Source organism: Aquarana catesbeiana, linkage group LG09 (genome assembly GCF_042186555.1).
Source record: "Aquarana catesbeiana isolate 2022-GZ linkage group LG09, ASM4218655v1, whole genome shotgun sequence".
NCBI classification, from domain to species: Eukaryota; Metazoa; Chordata; class Amphibia; order Anura; family Ranidae; genus Aquarana; species Aquarana catesbeiana.
This window is the reverse complement of record NC_133332.1, coordinates 117,712,573-117,736,109: the sequence shown is the minus strand read 5'-3', so window position 1 is coordinate 117,736,109 and position 23,537 is coordinate 117,712,573. Positions and strand designations below refer to the sequence as shown.

The window sequence follows — 23,537 nt, the reverse complement described above, 5'->3', positions numbered from 1 at the left end:
GAAATCAAAGGTTGTATAAGAATCATCCTTATCTTGTGAATTTTAACATAAAAATGGTGCTATTAAGTATGCACAAATATGTGAAAATTGACTAAAATAACAATTCTTTTACCTTCTTTTTTTTCTATTGCAGAAGCGTTTGAAATGGTAATACGACATGCAAGAAATTACACAAACACAATGTTCAAGATGCATTACCAGAACATCTCACTGAAAACCTTTAAGCTTGTTGGTGAATTATTCACAGACATTTCCCTGTATGTCTTGGGATCCGATATTAATGTGAATGATATGGTCAATGAGTTTTTCGATGGCTTGTTCCCGATAGTCTATAGCAGTTATTTAAACACAGGGTTCAAAGACTCTGTTGAAAATGTAGAATGTCTTCGTCTTGCCAGAAGGGACATCAGTGCTTTTGGCCACTATCCCAAAACAATCATGACCCAAGTGTCGAAATCATTGCAAGCATCTCGGGTTTTCCTGCAGGCCCTAAATCTTGGCATTGAAGTGATCAATACTACAGACTATTTAAAGGTCAGCAAGGACTGTGGCAGGACTCTCCTGAAAATGTGGTATTGTTCTCATTGTCAGGGCCATTTGTTGGCACAGCCTTGTGCTGGATATTGTGGAACTGTAATGCGAGGCTGTTTGGCTAGCGTGGGAGAAATTGACCCTTACTGGAATGAGTACATTTCATCGATTGAGAGACTTGCCAAGGAAATGCATGGAATTTATGATCTAGAACGTGTTCTGCTCAATCTCTATTCACTCATCCAGGAAGCTGTGGTACATGTTGTAAAGAATGGAGGAAAATTTTCCACTGCGGTAAGTTTAGTGCATTATTTTAATGGAGGGAATAGAAACCCTATATTAGCTCAAAGTAAAAGTTTTTACATGGTTTGCTTAGCAGCACCATTGACGAAATATGCAGAGGTGCACATTTTGGAACATTTTTCAAATATTTCACTTATGGTTATTACAGAGGAAGAGCTGTACTTACAGTAAATAGTCTCTCCGTCGTGAGCCTTATCAAGAGTATTCCCCAGAAAAGTTTAGTGTACAAAGTAAGGTCCATTGGCAATGGACCCTAGGGTGGGTACATGGATTGAAAACTGGCTACAAGGGCGAGTTCAGAGGGTGGTGATAAATGGGGAGTACTCGGAATGGTCAGGGGTGGGGTCCCCCAGGGTTCTGTGCTGGGACCAATCCTATTTAATTTGTTCATAAATGACCTGGAGGATGGGGTAAACTTTTCAATCTCTGTATTTGCGGACAATACTAAGCTAAGCAGGGCAATAGCTTCTCCGCAGGATTTAGAAACCTTGCAAAAAGATCTGAACAAATTAATGGGGCGGGCAACGACATGGCAAATGAGGTTTAATGTAGAAAAATGTAAAATACATTTAGATGGCAAAAATATGAATGCAATCTATACACTGGGGGGAGAACCTCTGGGGGAATCTAGGATGAAAAAGGACCCAGGGGTCCTAGTAGATGATCAGCTCAGCAATGGCATGCAATGCCAAGCTGCTGCTATCAAAGCAAACAGAATATTGGCATGCATTAAAAAGGGGATCAACTCCAGAGATAAAATGATAATTCTCCCACTCTACAAGACTCTGGTACGGCCACACCTAGAGTATGTTATCCAGTTCTGGGCACCAGTCCTCAGGAAGGATGTACTGGAAATGGAGCGAGTACAAAGAAGGGCAACAAAGCTAATAAAGGGTCTGGAGGATATTAGTTATGAGGAAAGGTTGCGAGCACTGAACGTATTCTCTCTGTAGAAGAGACGCTTGACGGGATATGATTTCAATTTGCAAATACCGTACTTGTGACCACACAATAGGGATAAAAGTTTTTCATGGAAGGGAGTTTAACAAGACACGTGGCCACTCATTAAAATTAGAAGAAAAGAGGTTTAACCTTAAATTATGTAGAGGGTTCTTTACTGTAAGAGAGGCAAGGATGTGGAACTCCCTTCCACAGGCGGGGTATCAGCGGAGAGCATCAATAGTTTCAAAAAACTATTAGATAAGCACCTGAATGACCACAACATACAGGGATATACAATGTAATACTGACATATAATCACACACACATAGGTTGGACTTGATGGACTTGTGTCTTTTTTTTCAACCTCACCTACTGTGTAACCATGTAACAGACTGACCTGCAATAGTCCCTTTTCTTTTTGTCAACTGTGGGACTAGGCAAAGTTACAGTTAAAACCGTTGCCTATTGTAAAGCGCCTAAACTTATAATATGGATGGGTGCTATCTAGCTCCTTTTTTTTTTTTTTTTTTTTTAATTCATTTTGTAACTATATTAACTTTTTTGAGAATGACTTGCCTTTGGATTTGTGTTGTGTGTGTTTTTCATTTTTTAAATGTAAGTGTGTGTAACTACCTGAATTTGACCTGGTGTCAGCCTGCTGCAGTCTCTGGGCCGTAGTATAGGAGCAGCACAAAAAGCTAGTAGGTTAATTTGCTGACAAGAAGTATACCGATAGTAGTAGAAAGTAGATTGATAAATAGAAGATCTCTCAATGATACTGCTTTATTTCTCACTGTCCAATAACAGGATGGGGGGGGTCCAAGGAGACCTGGGCTCAGAGGATGTGGTGGAATGATGCTGGCCATGATACTGAAGACATATATTGACAGAAAAAAGTACTGCTGGTGAAATCTCTGGATTGAAGTTGAAATATGACAGCACAAGCTGGTTTTGTCGTTTCTATCTTCAATGGGCTATTTATTTAAATGTAATGGACACATTCCTAGTTTTCATTAATTTTTCAGTAAATTTTATTAAAGTGCATATGAACACAAAAAAATATACAGTGTGTGTGTATAATATATATATATGTGTGTGTGTGTGTGTGTGTGTGTATATATATATATGTGTATATATGTATACACAGTATCTCACATAAGTACACCCCTCACATTTTTGTAAATATTTTATTATATCTTTTCATGTGACAACACTGAAGAAATGACACTTTACTATAATGTAAAATAGTGAGTGTACAGCTTGTATTAGAGTGTAAATTTGCTGTCCCCTCAAAATAACTCAACACACAGCCATTAACGTCTAAACTGCTGGCAACAAAAGTGAGTACACCCCTAAGTGAAAATTTCCAAATTGGGCCCAATTAGTAATTTTTCCTCCCTGGTGTCATGTGACTCGTTACCATGCATTGTTACCATATGTGACCATATTCAGGTTGCTTTCAGGGGATTCAAAATCTGAGAATAACCCCAAGAGCAGAGGTAAACACTTCACTAACAATAAATTGACAGTATGGCAATCTGTACCAGATTGGTTACCTTTACTCAGGTTGGCTCTATGAGTCCAGGCAGGAGGAGTCAAATCAACATGTAATAGCTTAACTTCCTAGATAAACTGTCCCACACGCCCCCCACTGCATATACTGAGCCCTGAATATGTGTGTGCGGGTCCGTATGGCACTAGTAGCTTCAGTCTTTTTGAAGAAAAGATAAGACTTTGTGTCTTCAGGTAGCCACGTTTGTTTGTGCACTTAAACTCCTGAATAGCAGGGTCAAACAACACAACTGGCCCAGATTATCAAGTGAGGAAGGCAGGATCTTTCTCAGCAAGGTAAAAGGACAATGGTGTCTGTATACAATGTCCCTGGCAATGGATGGCATACAGAGGCTCACCTCCAGCTCTGCAGCCCTGCAGTTCTTATTGGCCCTCTTATGACTCACCCCTTCCCTTCCTGGCAAACTCTCACAAGAGTGAGAGAGAGAGCTGTGCATGATGTCATAAGCCTATTTTTTTTTTTTTTTTTACCAGACAAACAGGAAGTGGGCTGTATAAGGTATTTACTGTCAGAGAAAAAAAAATGTTTTACTATCCAAAGTTAAAATAACAAGGGCAGAAGATTTAATAGATGGAAAGTTGAAAAATGACTGAAGGTCAACTTCTTCTTCTGGGTTACATCGCATCCAATCAATGCCTTGTCATTTCTCTGTGTTGCAACACAAATGTGAGAGGGCTAATGTGATAAAACATATCTCCTCCCTACATTGCTATGTCTGCTTATGGCTGTGTCAGATCTAATTACTGTCAAGTTTTCACCTGTACAAGGTGTGACTGTGAATCGTCCATATTCCCATCACACACATTCCTGGAATAGGCTCAAAAGTAAAGGGCACTGCAGCAACCGCCAGCTAGTGACTGAAACATGCACAGTATAGTCTAAATATTTGCCAGCACACCACAGATCTTTAGACTCGGTATGCACATTTTTTTTTCTTTTGAAAGATCACATCACAAACAGAAGAATGCAATGTTTCTGAGCTGCGCATGTGGTCATCACATGCCTGACAAAGGGGTCCTGCACGGTTCTGAAACTTTGCACTCTTTTGTGTGTGATGCGATTTTCTTTTGTAAAACTTTCAAACTTTGTCTGAAGATCCATGATGTGCTGGCAAATATTTACACTTAGCTGTGACTGTGAGTCCTGGGGGTTGTATAATATATAGTTTCTTCACAGAAAGTGTCAGTTCATAGACTACATGTAGTGCCATCCAGCATGCCTCCTGTTTGAACATAATCAGAAACTGCAGATAAAGAAATGTGAACATTTACTCTACTATAAAATGTAGAGTAAATGAAACTACATGATTCGTGCACATCTCACGCAGGTGAAAAATGCAGTGCAGGTAGGAAGGTTCATAATGCCTTCAAAAGATCAAAAAGCAGCAAATATTAGAAGTTCAGTGTTATGCCCCGTACACAAGGTTGGACATTGATCGGACATTCTGACAACAAAATCCATGGATTTTTTCCGACGGATGTTGGCTCAAACTTGTCTTGCATACACATGATCACACAAAGTTGTCAGAAAATCCGATCGTTCTGAACGCGGTGACGTAAAATACGTACGTCGGGACTATAACCGGGCAGTAGCCAATAGCTTTCGTCTCTTAATTTATTCTGAGCATGCGTGGCACTTTGTGCGTCGGATTTGTGTACACACGATCAGAATTTCCGACAACGCATTGTTGTCGGAAAATTTTATAGCAAGCTCTCAAACTTTGTGTCGGAATTCCTATGGAAAATGTGTGATGGAGCCTACACACGGTCGGAATTTCCGACAACAAGGTCCTATCACACATTTTTCATTGGAAAATCCTATCGTGTGTACAGGGCATTAGAGTTCACAACACTTTAACACAGTTTTACATATAATGCATATGTGATTTAGGATTTCTCGTAACTAATCAGTTATACAAGAACAAGGTTATACAAGATTAGAGAAAAACAATGTTAAAAAAATCAATCAATCAATTAATCCCTGACTTTTGGACTGGCACAAACCAAACTGAATCAAAAATGATGCTCAAAATGATAGTCATTTTCTTTTCAATAATCAGATATTCGCTGATCTAACACCTCGGATGATCCAGAAACGCAAAGCTCTGACACCTTACCTGAACATTGTTCCAAACAAAGGGATCAAGTATAAATGGGGATTCCCTTTCAGGCTCTACATCTGAGAGCCAATCACATTTCTTTTCCTCCCTGGAGGAATCCCACAAGGTTTTAACTCGCCTACAGCTCCAACTTCTGCATTCAAGTTGGCCCACGTGCTCCAAATCAAGCTGTCAACGCTCTTCTCATCTAACTCCCCAGCGAGATCCTCTGCAGCTTGCGATTAGTGGACGAATTGAACTACACCTACTTACGATCACTTGCATATCAGTCTGGGATTCCATAATTTTCTTGAGGAGATGTACTCTCTACCCTTGTCACATGACTTCACTTATATCCATATCTGGGATGCTATTTAAGATCCCAGTTTTTACAGGTGCTCATGCAAATGCACCCTACACCATCCTCCAGCTACTGGGCATCTGAACTTTTATTCTTCTGCCTCACCAGCTTTAACTTTACAATTGTGATATTTAGAGGGTCTCACTCAATTCCCATGGATAAGGGGACATATCACTGGGACACTGCTTCACCTTATATCTGTGTTTGGCTGTATATCAACCTACGAATGCTTTCCAACCTATTGCTATCTTTACTTTTCCCCCCTTCCCTTTATTTTCTTATTTTGTTTTTGTACCTTGCTAGCTGGACCACAAACATACTCCCCCCCCCCCCCCCCCCCACTGTTAGCAATTTGGAGGAGGATTGTCCTAAGCAGACCTTGTCTTAGACTTGTCATACCTCAACGCTTATGCCGCGTACACAGGAGCGGACTTTTCGACCTGACTGGTCCGACGGACTTTCGGTGGACTTCCGACGGACTTTACGAACAAACGGACTTGCCTACACACGATCACACCAAAGTCCGAAGGATTCGTACGTGATGACGTACGACCAGACTAAAATAAGGAAGTTGATAGCCAGTAGCCAATAGCTGCCCTAGCGTCGGACTAGCATACAGACGAGTGGACTTTTTGATAGGAACTGGGTCCGGCGGAGTTCCGACGTAAAGATTTGAAACATGTTCCAAATCTAGTGTCCATCAGATTTTCACCTGAAAAAGTCCGCTGCAGGTCTGATGAAGCCCACACACGGTCGAATTGTCTGCCGCACTAGGGCCGTCGGACCAGTCCGGTCAAAAAGTCTGCTCGTGTGAACGCAGAATTAGACAACAATACCTAGATGCCTCACTCTTATCTTTAACCTCAGCATTTTACTGTGGCACTGTCAAATTAGTTGAATGTCCCTAAGAATCTAGATCCCATTATCTATTTAGGTTTTGCTGTGGCCAATCCTGCCTCAGATATTGCTTGTACTGAGAGAGCATATGCATTGCTGCCTTAAACACTTTATCGTGCAGGCCCCCTGTGTGCTAGTAGCCTACTCTCCAATGTCCAAAATATTAAATTCTGCCAGGTTTCTCTAATCCTGGTTACCTCTGCTGACACTCACTGCCTCTCTACAACTAAGATTATGAATATTACTAAGGGCTTGCCGTTGATATATTTTGTCTTGTTTCTACTGACAACTGTCCTCTGCTAGGTGTTGTCAACTTATGGTTATGGTCAAGTTTGTTTGCTTGTCCATTCCAACTCAGAGACTGAATTTTGGATTTGGGATTTTTCTTCACACCTAACTTTTTTTTCTGAATCACTTTTATTGTCACCTGATTGTTTTATGTCACCCTTATGACGGTCGTTTATGTTCTATTCTTCTATTGTGATTTTTGTTTTGCAGTTTTTGCTGTTGTTCACCCCTTTCTGTCGTTGCAATCTACCTTATCTACCAAGATTTGCACCTGTTTTTCATAGAGTGCTTTATTTTTGCTTCTGTGTTCTCTGCCCATCGCACATTTTGCCGAACCCTGCACCTGGACATTACAGGTAACCCCCACACCAAGTGATGCCTATGCATATTGCAACACTCTGCTTTTGCTGGCATGTTTCTCTTTTACCCTTCTCTTCTTCTGTTCTCCTCTCCCCCCTCTTCTTCCCAATCTCCTTCTCAAACAGGCACGGTGATTCTTACTCCCATTCCCAGCAACTTTATGACACCTTGTGATCCAAATGTTAGTTCTTTTCTCCTCCCATCATGATTGGGACCACTAATTTTACGTTTATATTCCACAATAATCAGGGATTTAATCCTCTATAGAAACATAGAACTGGTAATTTCTCCTCCTATCGCGCTAACATAGTGTGTTTTCCAGAAAATAGGTTCTCCACATCATCCTACCCAAAACACATACCCAAACATCGCCATCAAATCTTCCATGCTACGTTTACAAAAAAGAAAAGCAGAGTATTAATTACCTTCCACATGAAAACCCCTTTTGTCTGTCGAATGGCGTTTTTTGACCCCACTGGTCGGTACCTCCTTCAGGGCACCATCTTTGATACAGAAGTAACATTGGTCATTGGTTAGCTCAGAGCTTGACACATTTGCTTTGAATCTAGGAGCCAGCTAAAAAAGTTAGGAGCCAGTTTTTAACCATTTGCCTACTGGGCACTTTCACCCCCTTCCTGCCCAGGCCAATTTTCAGCTTTCAGCGCTGTCACACTTTGAATGACAATTGCGTGGTCATGCAACACTGTAACACTCATATGAAATTTTTATTATTTTTTTTTCACACAAATTTGGTGGCATTTAATCACCTCTGTTTTTTTTATTTTTTGCTAAACAAATGACCAAACATTTTGAAAAAAAAAACTTTTTCTTAATTTCTGTTCTAAAATTTTGATGGGCACTGATGAAGCTGCACTGATGGGAACTGAGGAGTCTGCACTGATAGGTGGCACTGATGAGGTTACACTGATAAGGTGGCATTGATGGGCACCGATAGGCTGCACTGATAATCAGTGCCCTGATTATCAGTGTAAATGTCCCCTGTTTCAGGATAGCCAGTTATTGGCTTTCCTTTCCTCACACTGTGACAGCACTAAAGAAGGGAAGTGCCAAAAACCGGTATTTGTTTACATGTGATCTACCCTGATTGGACACAGCTGATCACATGGTAAAGGACTGCTGTGATTGGCCGCTTATATCGATCTGTGATCAGCTAAAGGACACAGCGAACACAGAGCATGCGGGGGTGGGGACGGGGTTCTGGGAACTGAACAACTGCGCTTTAGCCTGGTCTGCAAGTTGGAGGCGGATGCAGACAGCTGACAAAAGCCCAGGCGCTAGGACGCAATTTCTAGTCGCCATGGAGACCTGGCACCTATGATTTGTCGAGTTCTGGGTTAGCTACTTTACTCCCCACTCTGACTAATCTTGATTTTTTTTTCCCACACTTTCTGGGGGCCTCATATCTGCTTATCAGAAAGACACCTTTTTCCTAATGGAAGAGACTAACATGGTTCTCAACTCTAAATTGGACAAATCGAGCACTACTTGTCTGTCTTCTAACAGGAATGCTACCCATTTTCACATTGACAAAGTGCCTACTTCTCCCACAGAGCATCACCTGATAGATGCCTGGAGACATTAAAATCTCAGCATGAGAGACTATACATTTTACTGCGCTCCTCCTCATGACCGCTTCTTGCGCATTGATAATTTTTCATCTACCCACAGTTTCTCCCTTCCCTTATTAAAACCAAAATGTTTTCTGTATCTTGGTCTGACCATTCTCTCTCCTATACGGTAACCCCCCTCTCCAGTCTGGCGCCTTAATGGCTCCCTGCTCTCTCACACTGATACAACACACTTTATCAAACTCTCACAGCAATTTTGACCTTAATGTGGACTCTGTGCAGTCCCCTGTTACCTTATGGGAAGCCCACAAGGCTCCACCATTCAATGTGCCTTGTGCCTCAAAAAAGAACACAATATTACCACCCTATCATCCTAATTAGCCAACTTAAAAATCAAATGGAAAAAGCGCCCCTCTGTTTCTCTCCGTAAACGAGTTTCTGATATTAAAGTGGAACTCAATTTACTGCTTAAAGGAGTTGTAAAAGCAGAAGGTTTTTTTATCCTAATGCATTCTATGCATTAAGATAAAAAAACCTTTTGTGTGTGGCAGCCTCCCCAGCACCCCCTTATTACTTACCTGAGCCCCATCTCTCTCCAGCGATATCCATGATGTCTATGCCGTCCAGCACACTCCTTCTGATTAGCTAAGACACAGCTGTGGCACCATTTGCTACCGCAGCTGTCAATTAAAGTCAGTCAGCCAAGAGAGGGTGAGGCTGGATCGGGACTCCGTGTCTGAATGGACACATGGAGCTGTGACTCGACTCCAGTGCCCCCATAGGAAGCTGCTGACTGTGGGGGCACTCGATAGGAGGGAGGGGCTAGGAGCAGCAAAGAGGGACCCAAGAAGAGGAGGATCTGGGCTGCTCTGTGCATCCACCTTCTGCAGCCCAGCATCCCTGCAGCGTCACCACCACAGGATCAGAGGGAACACCAAGGACCACATACCTGTACAGATGAGCCTTTTATATGTTTTTATCCTGTAAGTGTATTTTTACCTGGTGTCCTTAAACATCATTTGTTAATACTACACTCAGGTGGCGCTTCCTTCTCTACCCCTCTCTCATCCATCACAGAGCCAGCTCTCTGAGGACAGCAGCTGCCTAGCCTACCAGCCTACTTTAACCATTACATTACCGGTTACCAGTTAACCCTTGAACTTCCAGCCTGTCCCCTATGGACTAAGTTGCTCAGCCCTTTATATCTCCTGTTATATATGGACTTTGCGCTTACAGTTACCAATACTCTGCTCTGTGCAAAACCAACTGCACAGAGTTGGTAAGTAAAAAGTGTTTGTTATTTAAAAAACAAAAAAAACAACAGACTTTACAATCACTTTAATTATAAAGCCAAGAAAACAAATTAGATGGGCCAAATAAAACTTTTACGCACAAGCTAACAAATCAGGCTCCATGTTGTCCAACTTGTTAAATGTCTATCCCAAAAAGTCCACCCCAACAGACTGCACCTTTCATACTGGATTGTTACCGCAAACCCAGCCACATTTGTAGCTCACTTTCAGTCAATACTCATCAAATTATATAAAAAAAAACACACCCTCCTGTCCTGGTTCAGTGGATTGACTTTTTAAAGATATATTTCTTCCGACCCTATTGAGTGAAATATGGAGCAAGTTGGATGCCGGCATCACAATTTCCAAAAACCTATATGCTAACAAATCTCTTAAGCCCTCAAAGACTTCTGGCCTAGATGGGTTCTCTGCTTGTTTCTTTAAAAAGTGTGCTGCCACCCTAGCGCCACACTTAAAGCAATTGTAAAGTCTTGTTTTTTTCCTATAAAAATAACAAACATGTTATACTTACCTACCCTTTTGCAGTGGATTTGCACAGAGCAGCCCAGATCCTCCTCTTCTCAGGTCCCTCATCTGTGATCCTGGCCCTCCCTCCTGCTCAGGGCCCCCACAGCATGCCGCTTGTTATGGGGGCACCCGAGCCAATTCACAGCTCCCTGTGTCCATTCAGACATGGAGTCCCATCCTGGCCCCGCACCTCTCTCCCCTGATTGGCTGACTGACTTTGACAGCAGCAGCCAGTGGTGCTGCTACTGTGTCTCAGCCAATCAGGAGGGAGAATCTCAGATGGCTGAGACACTCCTGGACATCGCTGGACAGAGAAGGACCTCGGGTAAGTGTTAGTAAGTAAGGGGGGCTTCTGCACATAGAAGGCTTTTTATCTTAATGCATAGAATTGCAAACCATTTGAAATCCCACCCAGACCTCCACCCCACCTTGCTTAGGACCCATATAGCAATGATACTGAAACCGACCAAAGATCATCAAAATCCACATAATTTCCGCCCTATTTTCTTAATCTTTATTGTGAATATATTATCTAATAAATTGTGTATAGATGGATATCTAGCCCTCTTACCCTAGCATCTTTGAGTCCGGGAGATTAGTCTTCAATATTGTCACTTCTTCTCATTTATGTATAGTAAGTCAATATACAGTTAGGTCCATATATATTTGGACACAGGCACAGTTTTCATACTTTTGGCTCTGTATGCTACCAGAATAAAATTAAAACAAAACAATCCAAATGACTTTGAAGTGCAGACTTTCAGCTTTAATCCAAGGTGTTGACCATAAACATCAAGTACAAATTTTAGGAACTTCAACCATTTTATACACAGTTCCCCCATTTTCAGGGGTTTAAATGTAATTGGACAAATGAATATAATCATAAAATGTTCATTTTTAATATTTTGTAGAGGATCCTTTACTGGCATTGACTGCCTGAAGTCTGGAACCCATGGACATTACCAAAGACTCATTTTCTGAAGCTTTGCCAGGCTCTAACTGCCTTTAGTTTTGCCTTCAAGTGAAATGCATGCTCAATTAATTTGAGATCAGGTCATTGACTCGGCCATTGCATAATATTACACTTTTTTCTTCGAAAGCTCCTGGGTTGCTTTTGCAGTGTGATTTGGATCATTGCCCATCTGTTCTGTGAAACGCCGTCCAATCAACTTTGCTGCATTTGGCTGAATCTGTGCTGACAGTATATTTCTAAACACTGCAGAATTCTTTCAGCTGCTTCTGTCTTCTGTCACATCATTAATAAACACCAATGACCCACTGGAAGCCATGCATGCCCATGCCATCACACTGCCTCCACCGTGTTTTACAGATTACGTTGTGTGCTTTGGATCATGAGCTGTTCCAAGACTTCTCCGCACTTTTTTTTCCCCCCATCATTCTGGTACAGACTAATCTTAGTTTCATTTGTCCAAAGAATGCTTTTCCAGAATTGGTCTGGCTTTTTTAGATGTTTGTTGGCAAAGTCTAATTTTTTTTTTACTATTCTTCAAGCTTATGAATATGAATGAATGTTTTCACCTTGTGGTGAACCCTCTATATTTGCCCTCGTGAAGTAATCTCTTGATTGTAGACTTTGACAATGATATGCCCACCTCCTGGAGAGTGTCTTTCACTTGTCTAGATGTTGTGAATGGGTTTTTCTTTACCGTAGAGAAGATCCTACGATCATCCACCACTGCTGTCTTCTGTGGACGTCCAGGCCTTTTTATGTTGCTGAGCTCACTAGTGAATTCTTCTTTCCTCAGAATGTTCCAGACTGTTCATTTGGCCACTCTTAATGTTGCTGCTGTCACTCTGATGGATTTCTTTTAATTTTTGAAGCCTTACAATGGCCTGTTTTACTTGCATGAACAGCTCCTGTGAACACATGATGTAGGTTCACAGCAATAGATTCCAAATGCAAATATTACACTTAGAATCAACTCCAGACCTTGTACCTGCCTAATTGATGAAGAAATAACGAAGGAGTAGCCCACACCTGGCCATGAAACAGCTTTTGATTCAATTGTCCAATTACTTTCAGTCCCTTGAAAAAGGGGGGTTGGCTATTCTTAAAAGCTGTAATTCGTAAACCTTTCCTCCGATTTGGATGTACATACCCTCAAAATTAGGGCAGCACAGTGGTATAGTGGATAGCACTCTTGCCTAGCAGTAAGAAGGGTCGCTGGTTCGAATCCCGATCACGACACTACCTGCCTGGAGTTTGCATGTTCTCCCTGTGTCTGCGTGGGTTTCCTCCGGGTACTCCGGTTTCCTCCCACACTCCAAAGACATGCTGGTAGGTTAATTGGATCCTGTCTAAATTGTCCCTAGTATGTATGAATGTGAATTAGGGACCTTAGATTGTAAGCTCCTTGAGGGTGTAGGGACTGATGTGAATGTATAATGTATATGTAAATCGCTGCGTAAATTGATGGCGCTATATAAGTACCTTAAATAAATAAATTAAACCAGAGTGTGCACTTTCAGTCCATATCCATTATATAACTATTGCTTGAATATGTTTTGGTAAATACTTGAAAAAATCTAATTGTCCAAATATACTGTATTTATCGACATATAAGACGCACAGGTGTATAACACACACCCCAATTTTGTGAGGGAAGTTTAAGGCAAAAAACTTACATTTTATATAAAGAACTTTGAAGCAAAATTGGGGTCACAGCTCATCAATGCACCCTGCTCAGTGCCCATCTGCAGCCTCTAAATTGCCCATCAATGCATCCTGCCCAGTGCCCATCTGCAGCCATTAAATTGCCCAACAATGCACCCTGCTCAGTGCCCATCTGCAGCCATTAAATTGCCCAACAATGCAGCCTGTTCAGTGCCCATCTGCAGCCTATAAATTCACCAACAATGCAGCCTGTTCCCTGCCCATCTGCAGCCTCACCTTTCCCATCATTGCAGCCTCACCAGTGTTGGATTATCCCTGCTGTCTCAGAGGGAAGTGGAGGAGTGAGCGCCGCTGAATTACACAGAGCTGCGATCTCCTGTGTACCCGACACTCCGTCACTCACAGCCACGCCTCCTGGCCCTGCTCATATGATGGACAGAACAGTGGCCCAATGGTGGCCAGGAGGCGTGGCTGTGAGTGACGGAGTGTCGGGTACACAGGGGATCGCGGCTCTATGTAATTCAGCGGCGCTTGCTCCTCTTCCCTCAGAGACAGCAGGGATTGACGCATAACACGCAGCCACAATTTTCCCTGATTTTAAGGGGAAAAAAGTGCATGTTATACGCCGATAAATACGGTATATGGATCTAAATGTATATCATCATTTCTCTGCTGAAAATAGGAAAATAAAACCAAAGCTTTTTTTGAGTACAAATCCCTTTGAGACACGGGAGGTGTGGTCTGGTTGCGGTTGTGACTTGTTACTGTTTGTTATCTGTTTTCTGTATGACAATTGAAGACTCTTAATAAACATTTCTTTAAAAAAAATAAAAGGTTTAGCTACCAGACTGAACTCTTTCCTTGCTGCCTTAAAACATAATGATCAGGTAGGCTTTGTCCCTTATCAGCAGGCCCCTGACACAACACACACATGGTTGATTAATCTGCTGCGTCTCCTCCACCAATCAACCTCCAAGGCATGCTTTTGTCATTGGACAGGCATAAGGTACTCATGGGAGTACATTCAGTGCGCTCTCTCTACATAGGGATTCGGGAAATTTTTCCTTTCCTGAATAAAATCCCTTTTATTAATGTCCCTTGGCTAGCTCCACTACAGCAACTATCTCTCTGCCCCTTTCCCAATAGAGCAGGGAAACTGTCAGGGCTGCCCTGCTGCCCAAATCTTGATTGTTCTAGCCTTGAAAGCATTGGCACATTTAACTAAGCTCTCATGGCATACATGATGGTTCACGCACATATAAAGTCAGCCGTTTCACTAATGACCACCTGCTTACCTTGACCCAACCCCTTATATCCCTGAACCAACTTATTCTCCATCTTTTTTTTTTTTTTTTTTTTTTTTTTTTTTTTTGCCACTCAGCTTACTTTAAGTAGTGAGACAACCATCAACTTTTCCATTCATGTACGTCTCTCTTTTCCTTCACATCACTGTGGCTAATTTTCATATCACACTATAAAATTTGAATTAAACAAGGAAGGGGTAGGAACGATACAGATCTCCCATAATGCAGCATTCTTCCTGTCTCAATATAGACCCCTCCCTTCTTTCTCTTTACCCACCCTTGTATATAAAAACCAAGAGAAAGGAAAGAAAAAGATAAATTAGAAAAAAAAAGAAAAGCTATACAAAAAAAAAAACAACCTTTGTTATATTATCTCGATAACTCTTTTCCCTTAATAGTTTACACTATTCCATCTCCCCCCCCCCCTCCCTTATTCCCCTGGTGTACATCCTCTTCCCATATATAACTCTACTGATACCTAATTTTCTCAGCGTAACTCCATGTTTTTTTAAACTCTCTCCAACTCTTCCATTTATCTTTCCTTCCCTCACCCCCTTCTTCCTTGCTACCATAAAACCTCTCCATGGTGTAGGTTTCTTCCACGACATTTATCCACTCCCAAATCTGTGGGGATTCTTTTTCTCTCCAATTTTTGGGTATTAGTTTTTTTGCTGCATTAATTAAATGAGGCACCAACGAGGCTTTATATTGTTTCTCACTTTCCTTAATGCCGTGGAAGAGCACCGACCATGGTTCTTTTTTCACCTCCTTTCCCGTAATTTTTTGGACCATACTCAAAACTTTTTCCCAATATTTTTGAATCTTCGGGCATTTCCACCATATGTGTGCCATAGTACCTATTTCCCCACATCCTCTCCAGCATTCTGCCGATGATTCTTTTTGGAATTTACTGGCCCTCTCTGGTGTTATATACCACCTCACTAAACACTTATAATTCATTTCGGTTGTTTTAACATCTATCGCCGAGCTGTGGGTAAGGTTCATAATCTTTTTTATCGTGTTAAATTCAACCAGTGTCCCCAAATCCTTTTCCCATTGTTTGATATAACTGGGCTTCTCTATTTCATCTTCATCTAGTAATAATTTATATAATTTTGATATGGTGTTTTTTGTGTTTTCTAACGTGCATAATTTTTCCAATCCCGTCAACTCTTCTCCTGATCTTATAGGTTGTGGTAGTTTTCTAATAAATCTTTCTAACTGTGCATACCGCCATCCATTCATCACCCATGTTTCTGTATCCTGTTGCAACTCGTGCATTGTTTTAATTTTCCCCTTTTTCATTATCTCTCTTAATTCCACCTTATCTTTCTTTATCCATTTCCCCCCTATACTTACTTTCCCCGGTGCAAAAAACTCATTATCGTTTACTCTTATAAGTGGTGAGTTGTAAGTCTTATTTAACTGTTTGTAAGTTCTATCCCACATCTTAATTACCACCCGTGTTAACCCATGTGTATTTTCATCTATCGTTCTGTGTTGGGGGGGGTTCCAAATAATTGCTCCTAGCTGTGCCTTACTATAAAATTTTTCCAGATTTACCCATCTTTTTTCTTGATTATCCCTTACCCATTCTATCGCTCATGACAAGATTATTGCGTTATAGTATGTTACAATATCCGGAGCCGCCAAACCCCCATTCTTTTTTCCTTTTCTTAGCATCTTTAAAGATACCCTCGGTTTTTTATTTTTCCAGATTACATTTGTTAGTATTGTTTTTAGTTTTCTGAGGTAATATATTGGTAGGTCTATAGGTAACATTTGGAATTTATAAGTAATTTTTGGAAGCAGGGTCATTTTTATGGCGTTTATCCGGCCTATCCAAGAAATTGGTCTAATTTGTATTTTTTTACCCTCTTTCCTGATTTCATCCAGTAGGGGGATGTAGTTCCCTTTGTAGATTTTATCCAGGGAGTTAGCTAGTTTTACGCCCAAATATTTTATTTCTTTTTTCCATATAAATTGAAATTTCTTCCTCAAATTTTCCTCATCTGCTTTTCTTAGGTTTATGTTTAGGATTTCAGATTTTCCCATATTTATCTTAAAATTTGAGAGCTCTCCATATTGTTCTATCGTTCTAATTAATTTTGGCAGGGTACTTTCTGGTTTAATTATATAGAAGAGCACATCATCGGCAAATGCCGATACCTTGTGCTCTTCATTGCCCACTTTTGGTCCTTTAATATCGGGGTCATTTCTTAATGTTGCAAGAAGGGGCTCTAATGAAAGGATGAAAAGAAGTGGAGACAGGGGGCACCCTTGTCTTGTCCCTCTCCTCATTACAAAAGTTTCTGAGAGTACCCCGTTGATCCTGATTGCTGCTCTCGGTTGTCTATACAATGTTTTTATTCTTTCCAACATCCTTGGGCCTACTCCCATTTTTTCTAATGTTTGGAACATGAACCCCCAGTCTACTCTGTCAAACGCCTTTTCAGCGTCGCAAGACAAGAGCAGACCGGGGGCCCCGTCCTCTTTTATTTTTTGTAGAAGGAGTAGTGTTCGCACCCCATGGTCCTTCCCCTCTCTTCCAGCCACAAACCCTGTTTGGTCAGGATGGACCAATGAATTCATTAGCCCCTTCATCCTTTTTGCCAATATTTTTGCATAGATCTTTGTATCTGTATTTAATAGCGATATGGGTCTGTAGCTGGAGCAGAGGGTCGTATCTTTTCCTTCCTTTGGGATCACCGTGATCAGGGCCGTTTGTGCCTCTCTACTCAGTTTACAATCTTTTCCTAACACATTCATATACTGACACATCTTCGGTATTAAGATATCCTTAAATTTTTTGTAGTAGATTGCAGTAAATCCGTCTGGCCCTGGACTTTTTCCTTGTGCTGCCTCTAGTATTGCTTCCTTTACTTCTTCTTCCGAAATTGCTTCCTCCAGGGCTTCTCTATCTCTCTCCTGAATCTCGGGTATCCCTGCACTCTTTAAAAATTCCCTTATCTTTTTTTTTTTCTTTGACCTTTCTTGCTCCCCCTTATGTTCTCCTGCATACAACTCTTTGTAATAGTTTCTGAATGCCTCTCCTATTTCTTTTGTTTCATAAACCATTGAGCCCTGCTTAGTCTGTATCCTGCCTATGAAATTACGAGTTTTTTTTTTCCTTTAGCATTCTGGCCAGATGTTTCCCTGTTTTATCCCCCCACTGATATCTCTCTTTCTCAATTAGAAAGAATTTTTCTTTTGTTTTCTGATCTACCAGTCTTTTCAATTCATCTCTTTTATCTATCAACTTTTGATATATTTCTTTATGGAGTCCTCTCATTTTTTTGTGTTCTTGTTCGATGTTAAATATTTCAGTCGTAAGATTACCCATTCTGTTGTTCCTTTCTTTTTTTTTCCTGGCTCCCTCTTTTATTAGTATTCCCCTTATGTACACTTTATGGGCCTCCCAGACCACTGCCCCCTCATCTGACAGCAGATCCTCATTTATTCTCCATAGGGGGGTTTTTCTCTGCGTTTGGGAGATGCGCAATTCCATTACTACAGGGGCGTGGTCCGACAGTGTGACGACTCCTATTTTTGCTTCAGTGGCCCTCTCTAGCCACCTGTGTTCCAGTAGTATGTAATCCAGTCTGGAATACGTCCGGTGTACAGGGGAGTAAAACGTATAGTCTCTTGTTCTACCATTCAAAATTCGCCATATATCCACCAGTTGGTTCTCGTGTAGTTTCTGTCTAAGCCTTCTAAGTTGCACGTTATTCGTCCCCTGCACACCGGACGCACTATCCCGCGCTGGTTCTAGACACACATTAAGATCCCCCATCACTATCAGACCCCCTTTCCTGAAATTTGTTAGTTTCTCCAGTGTACTTATCAGGAATTTTACTGTGTTTTTATTAGGGGCATAAATACTTGCAATAGTGCAATCCAACTCTCCTAGAGATCCCTTTAGAAAAAGGAATCTTCCTTCCGTATCCTGCATTCTTCCATCTAATTTAAATTGTACTTCTTTTGCCATTCCTATTGCCACTCCTCTTGCTCTATTAGATATTGTATCTCCATAGTACCATGTCGGGAAATTTTTAGACCATAATCTGCTGTTCGATTCATATGTCAGATGAGTTTCTTGTAATGACACTATTCCTGCTCCCTGCTCTTTCAGTTCTCTTAATAAGTTGTATCTTTTAGAGGGTGAATTCAGGCCTTTAACGTTATATGTCAAAAATTTAAGAGTTGTCATGTTTGTCCCCTACCTGATAGCTACGCTTCTCTGGCTTAATTTGAGTTATATATGTTTTCTCCCTTTGCACCTTGTGTTCCCCCCCTCCTTCCCACCCCTCACCTCTCCCCCCCCCTCCCGCCCCCCCTCCTTCCCCCCCCCACCCCCCAGTTGGCCCCTCTTGGCCCCTAAAGTCATCCAGGATCTCCATCTGAGCCCTTTCTGAACCCCTTGATCAAAAGGTGGAGCTCCAGATATTCAGCTTCCTCCCACTCCTTAGATTAGCTATTGGAGTGGGGTGGCCTGCCTATTCCATTCTTATCTTGACTTGATTTTCTTCTCTATTATTATCCCATCCCCCCCCCTCTCCCCCCGGCTGGGGACTTAGTAAGTCCCCTAATCTTCTGGTGTCCAGCCTGGTAATTCCGGAATCTGTATGTCCAGCTTTTTACAAAATTCTTCTAATTCCTCCGGGAATCGTAATTTAGCAGACCTCCCTTCCTTATATCCTTTCAGACAGGCCGGGAATCCCCATGTATATTTGATGTTTTGTGCTTTCATTAATTCCAATAGGGGTTTCAGCAATCTTCTTCTTATTAGGGTTTCTTGCGCGAGGTCTGCGTAGAACTGGATTTCCACTCCCTCGACCCTAATTGGTGGTTTTCCTTTCAGATTCTTCCAAATTTCCCATTTGTCTTCATAGAACCTGAATCTAACGATGATGTCCCTTGGTCTTTCTGTCCTTGCTTCCCTGGCGTAACCCACTCGGTGTATCCTTTCTATCTTTAGACAGTCCTCCCCTTCTCTATTAATCAAGGGCCGGAGAATTGTGGTGATCCATTTCTTCAGATCTTCATCCTCTTTTTCTGGGACTGAGCGAATCCTGATGTTCTTCCGTCTATTTCTGTTCTCCTGGTTTTCCAGCTTGTATAGTAGCATCTTTTGATTTTTCTGTGTTTCTTTCATTTGCTGTCTTAAACTTTCAATTTCTTGCTTTTGTTTTTCAGTAGTTTTTTCCGTATACTCCACTCTTTCTAATAAGTGTCCCAGGTCTCCTCTCAGATTTTGGATATCCATTTTTATCGAGTTTTCCATTTTCCGGAGCAGGTCGCTCATCTCTCCCTTGGTTAGTGTGGAGGTCCCTCCTGCTTCCCCATCAATCCCACTTACGTCCTGGTCCCCCTCTGTTGATAGATCATCTATAGAGTGTTCTGGGGTGTCTCCTGTTTTTTTATCAGATCCCTTTTTTTTTTCTATTTTGTTTTGGCTTTGTCTACCCAACTCCATACTCCTAGGGCTTGCTCCTTGTGTCATATATTGTTTTAAGGTACTGACTGTTGGTTTATCTTTATCTTTTGGGGATTTGGGGGCATTCCCCCTTGTTACTTTCGTTGTATTTTTATTCATTTTATCTCCCTTTTTTGGCCCCCTAGTTCGCTTCCCCAGCCTGGTTTTCTTAATTTCCCTCCACTTCCGTGAAGGGAAGCCCTAGGAAAAGTCTATTTAGAGGGGTTTTTGCAGGTAGTGGGGTAGGAAACGGAAAAAACGGGGGGGGGGGGGAGGGGCAAGGGGCGGGGGAGTGGCTTGGGGGTTCCACGACTTAATTGGTTAACTCTCTCCCTTCTGGCTTTCTCCCTACCAGCATCCCCCCTTCCCCTTTGGGGGACTTGTATGGTATATGAAGTAGTGTCCTTGTTACTGTTATTACTAATTGTTCCTCTATTTATGCCCCTTGGTTTAAATTCTAGTGATGGGGGGTTCTACCAGGTTACCGTCCTTTTCCCGCTCCGGCTTGTCCGCTTGAGTTAATCCACCCCGTTTAATTGTGGGCTATTTTTTTCTCACACACACTTGGTATATATAGGGGGCAACCCCACAATCAGAAAGAGACCTTTAATAGTCCGTATAGTTGGTTACACGTCTCCCTTATTATTGCACGAACCTCCTTTTCCAGTAACAGTCAAATGTTCAAAAAATGATCAAAAAGCATTACCAACCGTTCAGAGCACCATTAAGGACACCAACCAATAGACAGTTGTATACTTAACTCCATTATTGTTACCTTATTTCTGCTCTTCCTTGGAATATTTCTTCCCCTCTCATGGGGTAGCAATACTTACAGTCTTTTAAGGTTATTTCATTCAGCCGGGTGGGGGGGCATGTTGTATTCCCGGAAGGCCGGGGGGTGGAGGGTTCAGTATCTCGCCGTGCCAAAAGTCAGTCCTGCGTGCGCTGTCCCCGCTGTATCAGATGATCTCCAGCATGTCTCCCGTTCCGTCTAATTGCGCAACGGCGGCTGCTATCTCTCCTCCTGCGGGGGGACGCTGCCTCTCATCACGCCGCCTGTATACCGACTGTCCGCGGCTTCAGCGTCTCTGCGTCCTTCACTGATCTCGGCGGCCAGCTGACATTCCGGAGCTCCTCCCTCCGTGACTGACGTTACGTCCTCACGTCTTCTCCTCCCATCATGTATTCTCCATCTTAAACTCATTTGCTTAAGTTTCTAGTTCACATATCAATGAAGATAAGTCGCTTCCTCCTAATGTGTCCTTGCCCAACTACCCTTGAAACTCTCAAAACGTTTTACCTGGGCAAACAATTACACTATTTGGGCATCCAACTCACCCCTAGTTATTCTGTTCTATATTCGGCCAATTACATCCCCATTATTTGTGATTTGAAAGCTAAAATAACATCCTGGGATCGACACCACCTCTCTTGGATGGGCTAGATTCATTCTATAAAAATTACCATCTTGACGAAACTCTGAATCTTTTCTGGACCCTTCCTATTCCAGTACCCCCTTAATGCCATTCTATCTTTCCTAAATCACCTCCTTTATATGGTGCAACCTAAATCCAAGGATTCTCAGATGTACTATGTATGTCCACAGGCGTCCAGGTGGCCTGAGAGTCCTGAACTTCATGAAATTTTATCAGGCAGCCAAAGGTGCTCCTCTTGCCACATTGAATGCGGCCAAGGAAGCCCTTTGTGGGTGGAACTGGAGGCCTTCTCTTCACCAATTAATAGAAAAACACTTCCCTTTACATCCACAAACTCTGAGCCCAGTGTTGAAATATTCTTTAAAGATTTGGGATAGCTTTATATATTCTAGTAACTTGCTCTTCCTCATCTTACCATACTCTTAATTACGGGAAACCCACTCTTCCCACCAGGTCTTGAATCCCTGACTGTGTTTCTTTGGTGGACAATACATGGCCTCAGTAAAGTTAGAAAAGGACTTGATTCTCTTCCTGATCCATAATCAAAGAGAGGTTCAAAGTGCTGCCTCTGATTTTTTTAAACATATACAGCTTAGACATTGGATTTTATCCCTTATTAAAAAAAAAAAAAAAAAAGATCTTTTAACTGCTCTCACGGTTTTTGAACATATTTGTAAATGCACCCCTCTGGCATAGACTATCTTTGCCTACCATGCACACATTCAGTGCTGTGCAAAAGTTTTAGACAGGTGTGAAGAAATGCTGTAAAGTAAGAATGCTTTCAAAAATATATATTTTTACATTAGTTATTTTGATCAATTTACAAAATGCAAACCGAGCGAACAAAAAAAGTCTAAATCAAATGAATATTTGGTGTAACTACCCTTTTGGCTTTAAACCAGAATCAATTTTTACACTTGCACAAAGTCAAGTGATTAGATTAGGATTAGTCAGGTGTATGATTAACCACTTCAGCCCCAGAAGATTTTACCTCCTTGACCAGAGCACCTTTTACAATTTGGCACTGCGTCGCTTTTGACACATTTTTGGGACCATTGACATTTATACAGCGATCAGTGCTATAAATATGCACTGATTACTGTATAAATGTCACTGGCAGGGAAGGGGTTAACACTAGGGGGGCGATCAAGGGGTTAAATATGTGTTCCCTGAGTGTGTTCCAACTGTGGGGGGATAGGACTGACTAGGGGAGGAGACATATCGTTGTTCCTACTTAGTAGGAGCAAACAACATGTCTCCTCTTCCCTGACAGAATAGGGATTTGTGTGTATCAGGGGAAACAAGGTGGACACATGTACCTCTATCAGCTGTCTGGAAAAGTCTGGCCAGAAGTGGTCTTTATAGAAGAATTGTGGCCAAAAAGCCATACCTCTGATGTGGAAACTCAATTATGCATGAAAACATAGGGGCTGGGGTGCAGAAAAATGTCAGCAAGTTCTCCTGGACTGATGAGTCAAAATTTGAAATATTTGACTGTAGCAGAAGGTAGTTTGTTCACTAAAGAGCTGAAGAGAGGTACAATGAGTGTCTGCTTTCAAAAGTGAAGCATGATGGAGGTTCTTTGCATCTCTGCAAATGGAGTAAGAGATTTGGTCAGGATCAACGATGCTCTCAATGCTGAGAAATACAGGTAGATACTTATATATCATGTCAGAGAGGCATGTGATTGGCCCCAAATGTATTCTGCAGCAGCAGAATAACAGCCCCAAACACACAGCCAATGTCATAAGAACTATCTCCAGCATAAAGAATAGCAAGAAGTTCTGGAAGTGTTGATTTGGCGACCACCGAGCCTTGATCTCAACATAATCTGTCTGGGATTACATGAAGAGACAGAAGGATTTGAGGCTGCCTCCTACATCCACAGAAGATTTGTGGTTGGTTCTCCACAATATTTCAAACA

General features: G+C 41.8%; 1 protein-coding gene across 2 annotated transcripts in view; it reads left to right on the top strand.

Moving 5' to 3' along the window:
• Nucleotides 1-23,537, top strand: part of GPC3 (glypican 3) — a 1,010,059-nt gene that overhangs the window by 343,391 nt on the left and 643,131 nt on the right. For both annotated transcript variants that reach the window (XM_073599177.1, XM_073599176.1), the window contains one exon: nt 134-825. In XM_073599177.1, the coding sequence (XP_073455278.1) occupies nt 134-825 (692 nt within the window). The remainder of the gene's footprint in view (nt 1-133; nt 826-23,537) is intronic.